The sequence below is a fragment of the Oncorhynchus keta genome, chromosome 24, assembly GCF_023373465.1.
Source record: "Oncorhynchus keta strain PuntledgeMale-10-30-2019 chromosome 24, Oket_V2, whole genome shotgun sequence".
NCBI classification, from domain to species: domain Eukaryota; kingdom Metazoa; phylum Chordata; class Actinopteri; order Salmoniformes; family Salmonidae; genus Oncorhynchus; species Oncorhynchus keta.
The window spans coordinates 43,148,770-43,164,905 of record NC_068444.1 but is presented as its reverse complement, the minus strand read 5'-3'; the positions used below and the strand labels follow the sequence as shown (position 1 = coordinate 43,164,905).

Here is a 16,136-nt window from a genome sequence, read left to right as displayed (position 1 = left end):
TGACCATTTTCTACATTGTAGAATAATAGTGAAGACATCAAAACTATGAACTAACTCATATGAAGTCATGTAGTAACCATAAAAAAAGTGTTCAACAAATCTAAATATATTTTACATGTTAGATTCTTCTATGATTCTTCGATACTGTGAACCATCAGATCCTCCTCTCCGAGTTGGGCATCTCCGGCGCGGCCCACGCTTGGATTGCGTCCTACCTGACAGGTCGCTCCTACCAGGTGGCGTGGCGAGAATCTGTCTCCTCACCACGCGCTCTCACCACTGGTGTCCCCCAGGGCCCTGTTCTAGGCCCTCTCCTATTCTCGCTATACACCAAGTCACTTGGCTCTGTCATAACCTCACATGGTCTCTCCTATCATTGCTATGCAGACGACACACAATTAATCTTCTCCTTTCCCCCTTCTGATGACCAGGTGGCGAATCGCATCTCTGCATGTCTGGCAGACATATCAGTGTGGATGACGGATCACCACCTCAAGCTGAACCTCGGCAAGACGGAGCTGCTCTTCCTCCCGGGGAAGGACTGCCCGTTCCATGATCTCGCCATCACGGTTGACAACTCCATTGTGTCCTCCTCCCAGAGCGCTAAGAACCTTGGCGTGATCCTGGACAACACCCTGTCGTTCTCAACTAACATCAAGGCGGTGGCCCGTTCCTGTAGGTTCATGCTCTACAACATCCGCAGAGTACGACCCTGCCTCACACAGGAAGCGGCGCAGGTCCTAATCCAGGCACTTGTCATCTCCCGTCTGGATTACTGCAACTCGCTGTTGGCTGGGCTCCCTGCCTGTGCCATTAAACCCCTACAACTCATCCAGAACACCGCAGCCCGTCTGGTGTTCAACCTTCCCAAGTTCTCTCACGTCACCCCGCTCCTCCGCTCTCTCCACTGGCTTCCAGTTGAAGCTCGCATCCGCTACAAGACCATGGTGCTTGCCTACGGAGCTGTGAGGGGAACGGCACCTCAGTACCTCCAGGCTCTGATCAGGCCCTACACCCAAACAAGGGCACTGCGTTCATCCACCTCTGGCCTGCTCGCCTCCCTACCACTGAGGAAGTACAGTTCCCGCTCAGCCCAGTCAAAACTGTTCGCTGCTCTGGCCCCCAATGGTGGAACAAACTCCCCCCCTCACGACGCCAGGACAGCGGAGTCAATCACCACCTTCCGGAGACACCTGAAACCCCACCTCTTTAAGGAATACCTAGGATAGGATAAAGTAATCCTTCTCACCCCCCCCCCCTTAAAAGATTTAGATGCACTATTGTAAAGTGGCTGTTCCACTGGATGTCATAAGGTGAATGCACCAATTTGTAAGTCGCTCTGGATAAGAGCGTCTGCTAAATGACTTAAATGTAAATGTAAATGTAAGTTGCCACCCTTTGCCTTGATGACAGCTGTGCACACTCTTGGCATTCTCTCAACCAGCTTCATGAGGTAGTCACCTAGAATGCATTTCAAGTAATAGGTGTGCCTTCTTAAAAAGTTAATTTGTGGAATTTCTTTCCTTCTTAATACGTTTGAGCCAATCAGTTCTGTTGTGACATGGTAGGGGTGGTATACAGAAGATAACCCTATTTGGTAAAAGACCAAGTCCATATTATGGCAAGAACAGCTCAAATAAGCAAAGAGAAATGACAGTCCACTTTAAACATGAAGGTCAGTCAATCCGGAAATTTCAAGAACTTTGAAAGTTTCTTCAAGTGCAGTCGCAAAACCATCAAGCGCTATGATGAAACTGGTTCTCATGAGGACCGCCACAGGAAAGGAAGACCCAGAGTTACCTCTGCTGTAGAGGATATGTTCATATGTTCAAGTAACAGACACATCTCAACATCAACTGTCCAGAGGAGACTGCATGAATCAGGCATTCATGGTCGAATTACAGCAAATAAACCAGTACTAAAGGACACCACTAAGAAGAAGAGACTTGCTTGGGCCAAGAAACACGAGCAGTGGACATTAGACCAGTGGAAATCCGTTCTTTGGTCTGATGAGTCCAAATATGAGATTTTTGGTTCCAACCGTTGTGTCTTGTGAGACACAGTAGGCGAACGGATGATTTCTGCATGTGTGATTCCCACTGTGAAGCATGGAGGAGGTGGTGTGAAGGTGTGGGTGTGCTTTGCTGGTGACACTGTCTGTGATTTATTTACAATTCAAGGCACATTTAACCAGCATGGCTACCACAGCATTCTGCAGCGGTACGCCATCCCATATGGTTTGCACTTGAAACTATCATATGTTTTTCAACATGACAATGACCCAACACACCTCCAGGCTGTGTAAGGGCTATTTGACCAAGAAGGAGAGTGATGGAGTGCTGCATCAGATGACCTGGCCTCCACAATCACCCAACCTCAACCCAATTGAGATGGTTTGGGATGAGTTGGACCGCAGAGTGAAGGAAAAGCAGCCAACAAGTGCTCAGCATATGTGGGAACTCCTTCAAGACTGTTGGGAAAGCATTCCAGGTGAAGATGGTTGAGAGAATACCAAGAGTGTGCAAAGCTGTCATCAAGGCAAAGGGTGGCTACTTTGAAGAATCTAACATTAAAATATATTTTGATTTGTTTAACACTTTTTTGGTTACTACATGATTCCATGTGTTATTTCATAGTTTTGATGTCTTCACTATTATATTATTCTCTGCACTGGAATCCCAGTAAATTGAGTATACCTTAAACTCTAAACCTTTTCTACAATTTACAATGGGTACCCCTCCACAGACACACAAACACATTCATGCACGAGCACACACACACTCACGTCACTCTGCAGCTTGTAGGCCTGCTTGGCGTGTTGGACGTTGAGCTGCTGGGGGTCAAAGGTGTAGTCATGGAGCCTCTGGTGGTAGGTCTGGTTGCTGGCCAGAGCTTGGCTCTTCTTGGCCTGCTGGAACACAGGCTGGTTGGCATGCATCTTGAACTGGGAGCGCGTCTCTTGAGCCTGCCTCTTGTACCCCAGGCAGCTCTGGAGCTTGCTGGCTGCCAGGGAGTGCACCATCTTTGGGTCATCTTCGACACTGAGCAGCCCCACCTGCTGACCCTTCTCCTTCACAAAGGCTTCCTTGTAGCGGAACTGAGGGTGCAAAGACAGGACCATTTTAGAGAATCGCCCAATTCCACTTGGCTCTACACTTGACTCATGATCCTGGCCGATCTATTGTTTCAGCCCATCAACTGATGTGGAAAACAGTAAGCCGGTTTTTCATTTCCAAAAAGTCACAGAAGATGAGGTCTTATCTGCACTATCTGTTATAGATTCGAAGAAATCATTAGGCGCTGACAATCTGGATCCATATTTACTCAAATGCGGGGCACCTATAATTACTAGTGCAGTGACGCATATCTTTAATCAAACATTAGTCGTAGGAAAGATTCCTAAATCTTGAAAAACAGCTTTTGTTTTACCACTCCTCAAGGGAGGTGATGGTAGTGAATTGGATTATTATCGGCCCATCTCTAAGCTCTCCTGTTTGGCTAAAATTTAGAGTCATTGGTGCTACAACGACTACAATAATTTTGAACTGTTAAAAATACTCTTTCTAGCAATCAATCTGGCTTCAGACCTAAACACAGTAGCACTATGGCCACTGTACGTGTTGTAAATTATATTACAAATGCCCTAGATAATACAAAGTACTGTGGCGCCTTGTTCATAGATTTGTCTAAAGCTTTTGACACTGTAGACCATATGATACTTTTGGGTAAGCTGTCATCAATAGGACTGGGATCGGATGCCTGTTGTTGGTTTCATGACTATCTAAAGGATAGAAGTCGGGCTGTTAGAGTCGATGACATCCAGTCGGAGCCATTGGAGTTGGTTAAAGGGGTGTTCACTCTCCACATAAACAATAATGGTGATGAGGTAAGAACGTGTAAAATACAAGTCGCAAGTTTACATACGTTTAGGTTGGAGTCATTAAAACTAGTTTTTCAACCACTCCACAACTTTCTTGTTAACAAACTATAGTTTTGGCAAGTTGGTTAGGACATCTACTTTGTGCATGACACAAGTCATTTTTTCCAAAAATTGTTTATAGACAGATTTCTTCACGTATAATTCACTGTATCACCATTCCAGTGGGTCAGAAGTTTACATACACTAAGTTGACTGTGCCTTTAAACAGCTTGGAAAAATGACGGAAAATTATGTCATGGCTTTAGAAGCTTCTGATAGGCTAATTGACATCATTTGAGTTAATTGGAGGTGTACTTGTGGATGCATGTCAAGGCCTGCCTTCAAACTCAGTGCCTCTTTGCATGACATCATGGGAAAAATCAAAAGAAATCAGCAAAGACATCAATAAAAATTTGAAGACCTCCACAAGTCTGGTTCATCCTTGGGAGCAATTTCCAAACGCCTGAAGGTACCACGTTCATCTGTACAAACAATAGTACGCAAGTATAAACACCATGGGACCACGCAGCTGTCATACCGCTCAGGAAGGAGACGCGATCTGTCTCCTAGAGATGAACGTACTTTGGTGCGAAAAGTGCAAATCAATCCAGAACAACAGCAAAGAACCTTGTGAAGATGCTTGAGGAAACCGGTGAAAAGTATCAATATCCACAGTAAAACAACTCCTATATCAACATAACCTGAAAGGCCATTCAGCAAGGAAGAAGCCACTGCTCCAAAACCGCCATAAAAAAAGACTACGGTTTGCAACTGCAAATGGGGACAAATCATACTTTTTGTAGAAATGTCCTCTGGTCTGAAGAAACAAAAATAGAACTGTTTGGCCATAATGACCATCGTTATATTTGGAGGGAAAAGGGGGAGGTTTACAAGCCAAAGAACACCATCCCAACCGTGAAGCACGGGGGTGGCAGCATCATGTTGTGGGGGTGCTTTGCTGCAGGAGGCACTGGTGCACTTCACAAAATAGATGGCGTTATGAGGAATGAAAATGATGTGGATATATTGAAGCAACATCTCAAGACATCAGTCAGGAATCTAAAGCTTGGTTGCAAATGGGACTTCCAAATGGACAATGACCCCAAGCATACTTCCAAAGCTGTGGCAAAATGGCTTAAGGACAACAAAGTCAAGGTATTGGAGTGGCCATCACAAAGCCCTGACCTCAATCCCATAGACAATTTGTGGGCAGAACTGAAAAAGCATGTGCAAGCAAGGAGGACTACAAACCTGACTCAGTTACACCAGCTCTGTCGGGAGGAATGGGCCAAAATTCACCCAACTTATTGTGGGAAGCTTATTGTCGGGACTAGGCTACAGTACTAAGAGCATAACATTTTCACACCCTAATTGCAGTCTAACCAATACCCAAACTGAGATTCATTGAGAAAACAAATCTCTGTGATTTATCAAGACCAGTCCCCATACTTGTTTCAGAGCAGCGCTTGCTAATATTCAGTCAACACATATATCTTAAGAATATCATGGAATACAATTGAACATTTTAGTTTCTCATAGAATAAAAACCTTTGATAAGTAAGTAGTAAGTAATACTGACGAGTTAGTGACAAAATAATAAGTGTATTTTTCCGGGTGTGAGCGTGCAGGACAGAAGAATAGCAATTCTTACCTATTGTTCTATATTCAATTACCTTATTCCTCATTCGATTAATTTAAATAAAAATGTTGAAGTTGTGCAGAATTATCTGTTTCTATTTGTTTCACGTTGCCCATTCATTGTCAATTAGACACATTAGCACTTTGGGACCCAAAAGCATAACCAGTACTCTAACTCCCCCTTGGGCTGGTCTGGAGCAATGAAGCAGTGCGCCAGGGTACCGTACCAAAACACAAATTACGCAGTATAATCCCGCAGTATAATCTCAAAACTTTTAGTTGAGCAACCACTGTATCTCAGCTGTTTAGCTAGCTCTCAGTCTCATTGACCACCAAATGTTGCTAATGCTAGCTCGCCACTTAATAAAACTTGTGTTCTAGCTAGCTAAGTTAGCCATGTTATTAATACAACTGTCTGTTGTCAACATCAGGATACGATTTGAGAGTTCAGTGCCTAGTCACACCACAAACATAATTTTACCAAATTGCCGTGAAGCAATTGTAATGACAGTCCACCACAACATACGCAAGAGTATCCTGATTAGCAAGGGGTAGTCTGTTGTCATTTTCAATGTGTGTTGAAAACACATTTGAGATCATTGTGAGTGCCTTTCACCGGTGGTTAGAAGGTGAAATTGGGCTTCCTGGGAAAATGTTGTCCAAGGTTGCAACAGTAACCAAGAGGGGCGGGGCTTAGCAAAGGGTAAATTGCCACTGCCTGTTGCACACAACAAGCTTCCATTCCTGCTGTCACAAGGGGATTATACGGCTGACGTGAGAGATGGGTGAGAGACATTCTTTACGACAGAATGTTACAATAAGGTGAAATCAAACTTTTTTTAACCAAGTCAGACTTCTCAAAATCAACAAATTGGTGTAACGTCCAAGGTATGACAAAAACCTTCCTCAATAAAGCAGCTATTAGCAAAATCAGTGCTAGTAAGTAAAATACAAGTGTAAGTGCAAGAAAGACAATTAAAACAGCAATGTGTTAGTATTTTCCGTTGCTTTTTTGTCGTGTAAACTAAACTCACATCACTGGCGATATTCGTGGAAGCCTTGGCCGTCTGGAAGGGAATAGCATCCAGCCTCAAGTCGTAGCCTGCCGACCTCATCTCATCCCCAGACGCTTTATAGGCTTTCTGCAGAGGCCGGGACAAAGAGATAGACAGGCATGGTTACTAAATCAGGATAGTTTGTGTGTTTCACTATGGACTGTACATACACAGTAGGTGATGCATGAAGATCTGGGTGGGTTACCCCCACTGTTTTAGCACATGGTTCATTACATTTTCATTCTTGTGGCATGTAAATGTGTATTTAGGCTTACTCTGGTGTTTTGGTCTGGTACTTATGTCTACACTGTATATAACAAAGTCGATAACAGTACTTGTCTGGTACAAAATGGCACATTGCCAATCATGCATCCCTACAAACTGAGGAGTAATTATCAGGCATTGCATTCGGAAAGTATTCTGACCCCTTCCTTTTATCCGCTCATCAATCTACACACAATACCCCACAATGAAAAAGTGAAAACAGGTTTAGAAATTGTTGCAAATGTTAAAAAAAACAAAAAAAACAGAAATACCTTATTTACATAAGTATTCAGACCCTTTGCTATAGGACTCGAAATTGAGCTCAGGTGCATCATGTTTCCCATTGATAATCCTTGAGATGTTTCTGCAATTTGATTGGAGTCCAGCTGTGGTAAATTCAAGTGACTGGACATGATTTGGAAAGGCATATACCTGTCTTTATTGTTTACTCCATGTGTAACTCTGGGTTGTTGTCTGTTCACACTGCTATGCTTTATCTTGGCCAGGTCGCAGTTGCAAATGAGAACTTGTTCTAAACTAGACTACCTGGTTAAATAAAGGTGAAATAAAAAATATATAAGGTCCCACAGTTGAGAGAGCAAAAAACAAGCCATGAGGTCGAAGGAATTTTTTTACCTTTATTTTATTTAACTAGGCAAGTCAGTTAAGAACAAATTCTTATTTTCAATGACGGCCTAGGAACAGTGGGTTAACTGCCTGTTCAGGGGCAGAACGACAGATTTGTCTCGGAACTCTACGGACAGGATTGTGTCAAGGCACAGATCTGGGGTTCTGCAGCATTCTGCAGATTCTGCAGCATTGAAGGTCCTCAAGAACACAGTGGCCTCCCATCATCCTTAAATGGAAGAAGTTTGGTACCACCAAGACTTCCTAGAGCTGGCCACCCGGCCAAACTGAGCAATAGGGGAGAAGGGCCTTGTTCAGGGAGGTGAAAAAGAACCCGATGGTCCCTGTGACAGAGCTCAATAGCTCCTCTGTGGAGATGGGAGAACTCCACCAATCAGACGGATGACACTCCTCAGTAAACGGGACATGACAGCCTCCTTGGAATTTGCCAAAAGGCACCTAAAGGAATCTCAGACCACGAGAAACAAGATGCTCTGGTCTTATGAAACCAAGATTGAACTCTTTGGACTGAATGCCAAGCATCACATCTGGAGAAAAACTGGCACCATCCCTATGGTGAACATGGTGAAGGCAGCATCATGCTGTGGGGATGTCTTTCAGCGTTAGGGATGGAGAGACTAGTCAGGATCAAGGGAAAGATGAACGGAGAAAAGTACAGAGAGATCCTTGAAGGAAACCTTCTCCAGAGAGCTCAGGACTTCAGACTGGGGAGAAGGTTCACCTTACAACAGGACACGGTACCTCAGCACACAGCCAAGACAATGCAGGAGTGGCTTTGGGACAAGTCTCTGAATGTCCTTGAGTTGCCCAGCCCGAGCCCGTACTTGAACCCGATCAAACATCTCTGGAGCAACCTGAAAATAGCTGTGCAGCGACGCTCCCCATCCAAACTGACAGAGCTTGAAAGAATCTGAAGAGAAGAATGGGAGAAACTCCCCAAATACAGGTGTGCCAAGCTTGTAGTGTCATACCCAATATGACTTGAGGCTGCAAATGCTGCCAAAGGTGTGTGAAAAAAGTACTGAGTAAAGGGTCTGAATACTTGAATACTGGGGTCTGAATACTGAATACTAATATTTGATTAGATGTTCTTATGGCTTGGGGGTAGACTTGGCACTCCGGTACCGCTTGCCATGCGGTAGCAGAGAGAACAGTCTATGACTAGGGTGGCTAGAATCTTTGACCATTTTCAGGGCCTTCCTCTGACACTGCCTGGTATGGAGGTCCTGGATGGCAGGAAGCTTGGCCCCGCTGATGTACTGGGCTGTACGCACTAGCCTCTGTAGTGCCTTGTGGTCGGAGGCCGAGCAGTTGCCATACCAGGCAGTGATGCAACCAGTGATGCAACCGGATACTATCGATGGAGTAGCTGTAAAACCATTTGAGGATCTGAGGACCCCTGAGGGAGAGGTTGTTGTCCTTGCACCACAGGGTCAGGTCTCTGACCTCCTCCCTATAGGCTGTCTCATCGTTGTCGGTGATCAGGCCTATCACTGTTGTGTCATCGGAAAATTTAATGATGGTGTTGGAGTCGTGCCTGGCCATGCAGTCATGAGTGAACAGGGAGTACAAGAGGGGACTAAGCACGCAGAGTCCAGAGTCCTTAGCTTATTGACAAGCTTTGAGGTCACTATGGTGTTGAACGCTGAGCTGTAGTCAGTGAATAGCATTCTCACATAGGCGTTCCTTTTGTCCAGGTGTGAAATAACTTATTTACATAAGTATTCAGACCCTTTGCTATAGGACTCGAAATTGAGCTCAGGCTCTTTACCATCATGTAAGGTTGCACCCTCCTAGGCCTCACCATCTCACTGTAATTTGCATTTTAATTGTGCCTTATGGAAGAAGAGGAATAATAATATGAATTAAAGCTGCAGGTAGCGTTGCCGGGGTTCAGCTGTGTGCTCACTGTGCCACCATCAGGACAAATTGGACACATTGCATTAGGATGAGCTAATTCTGTACTGTTTACAATGCTTGCCAAATATCAGAACTCCACATTGAACAAGTCATGCAATATTTTGCTTTTGAGGTATTTTGGACCATTTTCAATGATGTTGACTACTTTAAATGTCTTCCTTTCCAGGACCGCTGTACCGCTTGGCACCAAATTTTGCAGGACTCTAACTGAAACAGTATGGCTGCTATGAGCCAATGAGCTTGAATTAATGTGCGTTGGATAGGAAAAAACATTCATGCAGCCAAAATATAACGTACTTTACAGGTTAGCTAGACTCATATCCCTGAGCATGTGTGCCAAGTTCCATCATTCTGAGTCAAACAGATCAAGAGATATAGAGATGTGCCCATTACAGGCCCACAGTGTGAGGAGAGGAACCTATATACACATTTTGTGGACCCTAGCTAACACGGGGTGAGGGGCGTGACCTTTCAAATTTAGCATTTTCAATCGCTTGTTATAGTGCCACAATGTGGCCAATTGGCAAGGCATTTTATGAGAGGGTGTGTTGGCGCTTTACCATCATGCCAGGTTGCACCCTCATAGGCCTTATCATTTCACTGGAATTTGCATGTGGATCTGAATGTGCTTGAATATGTTCTCTTCACAGTGTTTGGAACATGTGTACCAAGTTGTTACAATACTTAAATCCGTGACTGATTTATATGCATTAATGAGAATAAATATGTGCCCGTTATAGCACCACCGTGTGGTCAATCTCAATATGCTTGCATATGTTGAGTCTCACAGTGTTTGGATTTGTCTTGGATATTATGCATCTAATTATTTTGTTTGACATTTTCAGGCCCTGTACACACGCAGATTGACAACTTATGTACAACACATTTGACACAAAGTTGTGATGCAACTGATATTTTTTGTAGTACAATGGAGAGTTTAACAACCATTGTGATGTGTTTCGGCAACTCATCTAAACACCTTTGTGTAGACAAACTCTCCGTTGTATCAAACTCTCCGTTGTACATCAGTTGTAGAAACTGAGTGTGTACAAGGCATTAGAGAAAAAAAAAAGCATAGTTGGTCTCTTACATTGCTAATCTGCTGGGCGTTGATCCTTGCTCTGATGAAGTCTGGGTCGTCGGCATGTAAGGTGTATTTGTGCATGGCGTCCGAGTCTCCAGACTTATACAGCCTCTGTAACGTGATGAGGATAACATTGATAGCAATTACACAGAATTTGCCTTTGAAGGGGTCACAGACATACATGGTTTTAAATACTATTGTAAATCTTTCAAAATACTTATAGCGTTTGCTTTAGTCTGCCTGGAGTGCCAAATGGGTGGGGTTTGCTCTTTTGAGACTAGGCAAGCTCAATCAAGCTCAGCTGTATATTACATATTTCCAAATAGTATTTGAAGCCTGGTCTGCTCAAATAGCAAGTTCCGTTAGATTTAGTAGCCCTTCTCAATAGAACACTGACGATTTTACAACATGAATAGGAGCTCATACCTCACTGCACTGGAGGTAGCTGTTCTTAGCATGAACCATGTCTGGAGAGTCCGCCACTTGGGTGAACTTCAGACTGTCTGGCAGTTGACGATATTTCTTCTGCAAGACCAATTCACATGAGGATCAGTCACACACACACACACACTCTCACTCTCTTATTTCTCAGGTAACACGGCCGCTAGTTGTGTACTTACATTACTGGTGAGTTCTCCGGCTTTCTTTGCCCACTCCATTTGAGGCGCCCCCACACCATCCCAGGCCACGCCCTTCATGAAGTTCAGATCCGACTTGTACAGTTTCTAGAAAACAGACGCAGGGAGAGGGTTGCTATTTATACCCTCATATTTACTGACACTCTTATTTGAATATTGTTATTTGTATTTCCTGAGAAAGACTTTGTTTGAGATGACAATGTACTATGGTAAAAATTATTATATTTGATTGTATTCTCTTCTAGTCTATTCTAAACAATGTTGCACCCTGGGACATGATTTGTTAAATTAATTTGAGGGGAAAGCCCCTGCTCCAATATCCTAATACTTAATAGTATATTTTTCTTAATCATGTTCTCCCCTCCACTCTCCTCTTCCACCCACCCTTCTCCTCGCTGCCTCACCTCGCTCTGCAGGTTGTAGGCCTTCTTGGCCCATTGGACTTTAATATCGTCAGGTAGGACAGTGTACGCATGGAGCCTCTTCCTGTAGTCCTGATCGCTGGCCAGAGCCTGGGCGTTCTTGGCTGTCACTAAATTGATCATATCTGGATTGAGGTGGTACTGGCCGCTGGTGGAAAGTGCATCTTTGCGGTACTCCTGCTCGCTCGTCAGCCGGCCCATCTGCATGCAGTGTAGCATGCGCGGGTCATCCAGAATGCTGCGGGCGCCGATGTGCTTGCCCTTATCCAGCAGGTGGTGGTGCTTGTATTGAACCTAGGTTGGGAGAAGGGAAAGAGAAGAGTGAACAGGCAATAAGTGTTTCTTATGATTGACTGTCATACATTGGTGACTTCATTATATACATTTCATTATTTGACTTAGTAAAAACACATTTTTTTCCGTTTATTTCCCCACACCCCATTGTTTTGTTGTGCACCTCATATACCAAACCCCCCGTTTTGTCCTCAGAACAGCCTCAATTCATCCGGGCATGGACTCTACAAGGTGTGGACCATTGTACAAGGTGGACCATTCTTGATACATACAGGAAACTGTTGAGCGTGAAAAACCCAACAGCGTTGCATACCCCATTCAAATGTCTTGCCCAGTCACCCTCTGAATGACACACAATCCATGTCTCTATTGTCTCAAAGCTTAAAAAGCTTCTTTAACCCGTCTCCTCCACTTCAACTACACTGATTGAAGAGGATTTAATAAGTGACACCAATAAGGGATCGTAGCTTTCACCTGGATTCACCTGGTCAGTCTATGTCATGGGAAGAGCAGGTGTTCTTAATGTTTTGTATACTCAGTGTATCTTGCATGCAAATAGGTACTCCTGTAGTGGCTAAGGTTCCCAGCTAAGGTTCCTTTTATTTTGTGTCTTGTCCTTTCATTTACTGTTTTTGTTGGACAATTTTGTGCAGTTTCTGAGTTCCCTTTTTGCCATCATTATCATCCTGGAATCTGTTCAAATAACCTGGAAATAATCAATGTGTTCATTGCTCAAACCTTGGAACAACTGTACCTGGGAATAATTACAATCAAGACATCTCAAGTTGTTTTATTGGAAGATTTGCATTAATTGGAAATGAGTTGGAACCCTACATCTATTTTGGTGTCTATTATACAACGGGTGGGTCTAATCCTGAATGCTGATTTGGTTAAAACTGCCTTCCAGCCGGTGTCTATTCCACAAGTTACCACTGGCTAAAGCTATGATGTTAATATGCCTATTTACTCTGTTCCATCTGACTGCGCAATCCACTAACTCATCAGCCCAGCCAGGCAATTTATAAAATTGATCTCCACTAAGAAAAGCAGCTAGACATTCTCATATTTCTTTTAGACAAAAATGTAGTTTTCAACAGCTGAGATTTGGAACCACATTCTACCGTTGTCATGGCTTCTGTTCTAATGTTCTAATTCGCCATGTCTATTAGACACCAAAATACAGGTAAGGGTTACAACTCATCTTCCAATAAAACAACTGTACATTTCTCGATTGCAATTATGAACATATTTATTACTCACTAACTTCAGTTATGAACTCAGTTTCAAATGTTGAGTAATGAAGGCATTGATTGTTTCCAGGTTATTTGAACAGAATCCAAGATAATAATGATGATAAAACACAAACTCAAAAAGATACAAAATGATACAACAAAAACAGCCAAAGGATAAGGAGAGATATGAAATGAAAGACATGGAAATGGTGCCATATTGCCATATATAAACTGGTTCTAGGTGTTAGTAACAGGAATGGCCAGCAGGTGGTACAATAACCTGAATAAAATGGGTTCAAAACATATTTATTTCTCCAGGTAATATTCTTTATATTTCTTACACAATTCTAGCACATTTTCTAATATTTAAAAATGGCTATTACAACTACTGTACTTTCAAAGAGTGCATTCATAAACAGAGTATTACTCACATCGCTGGCTAAATCCATCGAGGTTTTGGCAGCCTGGAAGGGGATGTCCTGCATGGTCAGTTTGTAGCCCTGAGCCCTTAGAGTGTGCCATGACTCCCTGTACTTGGTCTGAAGAGGAAAACAAACCATCAGTAAGTCCAGGCCCTGGTTTGCCAGAGCCTTCATAAGCCTTAACGTAGACTGGATCAGTTATTCATATCATTTATCATCTAATGTTACAATTGTTCATTGGAGATACATGAGATACATCATAAGGTGCGTCATTACACCTGGGCGGTTTGTCAAAATCAACTTACTATCTAGACTCTCTTTCTGATGGTATCTACATTTTGGAAAACGATTACATCTCGCTGCCCAAATCATGTCAGTTTCTGGCCCCATCACTGGCGCCTGGGCCCATCGAAATGTAAATATGTGATGCTTTTTACTCTCAATATTTGAGAATGTAGCTCTACCTTATGTTTCTACGCAGATTGTAGACAGTGTGGAGCTCAACAGACACTAGGGATCCCTTGTTTTCCTTTAATCAGTTTACAGACAAGGACGTGCTTGATTCTTTGCTTACTATAGATGTTAAGTGCAGAGGCAGACCAGTTAGATCCTGGTCATCTCATTGTGACAGTCCCTCCTATTGTCAAACCCATAGCCCATATTTTCCTAGTAATATTTCTTTACGGGATTATTCCTAAAGAATGGAAAACAGTGCATGTTTTCCTCTTCACATCTGCCCGATATCAACACTTTTGTGTTTGACTAAAGCACTAGAGTTATTGATAAACTCTCAAAGTCGCTCCCTCTTTAACAGAAACTGTATCCTAAATACAGTACATATCAATCTGGATTGAGACAAGGACATAGTACCATCTCAGCTGCATCCCTTGTTGTCAACGATATTGTATGCTCTCTTGATAAAAAAAAAACAGCATTACACTACCTTGTTTATAAACCTGTTAAAAGCTTGACACTATGGATCATTCATTGTTATTACAAAGCGGTCCACTGGCGGACGTGATAGAAATGCATGTGTTTGGTAAAAAAAAAAAAAAAAACACCTAATGGATAGCTCTCAATTGCTGACTATGTCATCTCGCAATTCCTCAAAGTCACAAAATGAGTTCCTTAAGGGTCTATGTTAGGGCCAGTACTATTCACACAGTATTTAAATTATATTGGTTCCATAGTAAATAACTAAGCTACACTTTTATGCTGATGACACTGGTCTGTACACTTCTGCCTCCTCTCTGAACCAGGCTATAGCTGATCTGCAGATTGCTTTTAATGTCATACAAAAAACTCTTCACCTTAAACTGGTACTGCGTGCAGATTTTAAAAAAGTAGGCCTATATAATATTCTCTAGAGCGCAACTTTGACTATACAGACTTACATATTTGCACGTTAAATCGAACACAAATTGAGCAAGTCCCCTAACCTTGGAATTTGGAGTGATGACAAGTTATAATGTAAAACACATATGAGCTCACAAAGAAACTGATAATTAACCTGGGCTTCTTCTACATAAATATACTGTGCCTTGATAGCAGGAAAAAAAGTATTGAGTCAACTTTCCCATCAGACCTTGACTATGGCAACATTATCTATATGAACCCAGCTGCCACTACTTTAAAAACCACTGGATGTTGTTTATCATAGTGCACTCTGCTACGAGTGACCAATTTTGCACACATCACTGTGATCTGTATCAGAATGTGGGCTGGCCGTCACTGGCAACACAGAGAACGCAACATTGCCTTCTATTCACTTACAAAGCTTTAATGCAGAAACAACCATTTTACCTTACATCGCTCCTCCTACAGAAGTATGAAATACCTTACTTGCTCACAGGAATTGCTAACTCTTGAAATTCCTTTTTATTTACATGAACTAGTGCCTTTCAATCATTTTAGGATTCTGGTAAAGACTAATGTACGTGTCTTTAATCATTATATTTGTATTTTGGGATTTCTCATGATCCCGCATTTATTGTTGTAATTGTATCACTAATTACTTTGTATTTCTGGCAGCATTTTTTTGTGAAGCAGGGCTCCCTTGCAAAAGAGACGTGGTCTCAACGGGACTTCCTTGTGTAAATAAAGGTTCAATACAAAGATACAATTGCTGCAAAACCTTTTTAACAAACACTCTCGCTAAGACTTAGGCCAACTAATTTAGCAGATCTGATTCAGAAAGTTAAGGTCTTGTTGACAGGCAGCTAATTAGCGTTGGACTGAAAACCCACAGGACGGTAGATCTCCAGGAAGAGGGTTGGGCAGCCCTGACCTACATGTTTCAAGCAGACCACCATAATCCCTGTGCTCAAGAATGCCAAGGTAACGTGTCTAAATGACTACCGCCCTGTAGCACTCACAGCTGTAGCCTTTAAATGCCTTGAAAGGCTGGTCATCAACACCAACTATAGCTCAGTGCCAACACCATAGTGCCCTCCAAGCTCAGGACCCTGGAACTGAACAACTCCCTCTGCAACTGGATCCTGGACTTCCTGACGGGCTGCCCCCAGGTGGTGAGGGTAGACAACAACAGATCCGCTATGCTGACTTTCAACACTGGGACCCCTCAAGGGTGTGTGCTTATT

General features: G+C 42.9%; 1 protein-coding gene across 6 annotated transcripts in view; it reads right to left on the bottom strand.

Moving 5' to 3' along the window:
- The window catches only part of nrap (nebulin-related anchoring protein), a 95,640-nt gene that overhangs the window by 5,638 nt on the left and 73,866 nt on the right, over positions 1-16,136 (bottom strand). For all 6 annotated transcript variants that reach the window (XM_052478361.1, XM_052478362.1, XM_052478364.1 and 3 more), the window contains 7 exons: positions 13,546-13,653; positions 11,571-11,882; positions 11,149-11,253; positions 10,955-11,053; positions 10,535-10,639; positions 6,592-6,699; positions 2,786-3,097 (listed from right to left, as the gene is read on the bottom strand). In XM_052478361.1, the coding sequence (XP_052334321.1) occupies positions 2,786-3,097; positions 6,592-6,699; positions 10,535-10,639; positions 10,955-11,053; positions 11,149-11,253; positions 11,571-11,882; positions 13,546-13,653 (1,149 nt within the window). The remainder of the gene's footprint in view (positions 1-2,785; positions 3,098-6,591; positions 6,700-10,534; positions 10,640-10,954; positions 11,054-11,148; positions 11,254-11,570; positions 11,883-13,545; positions 13,654-16,136) is intronic.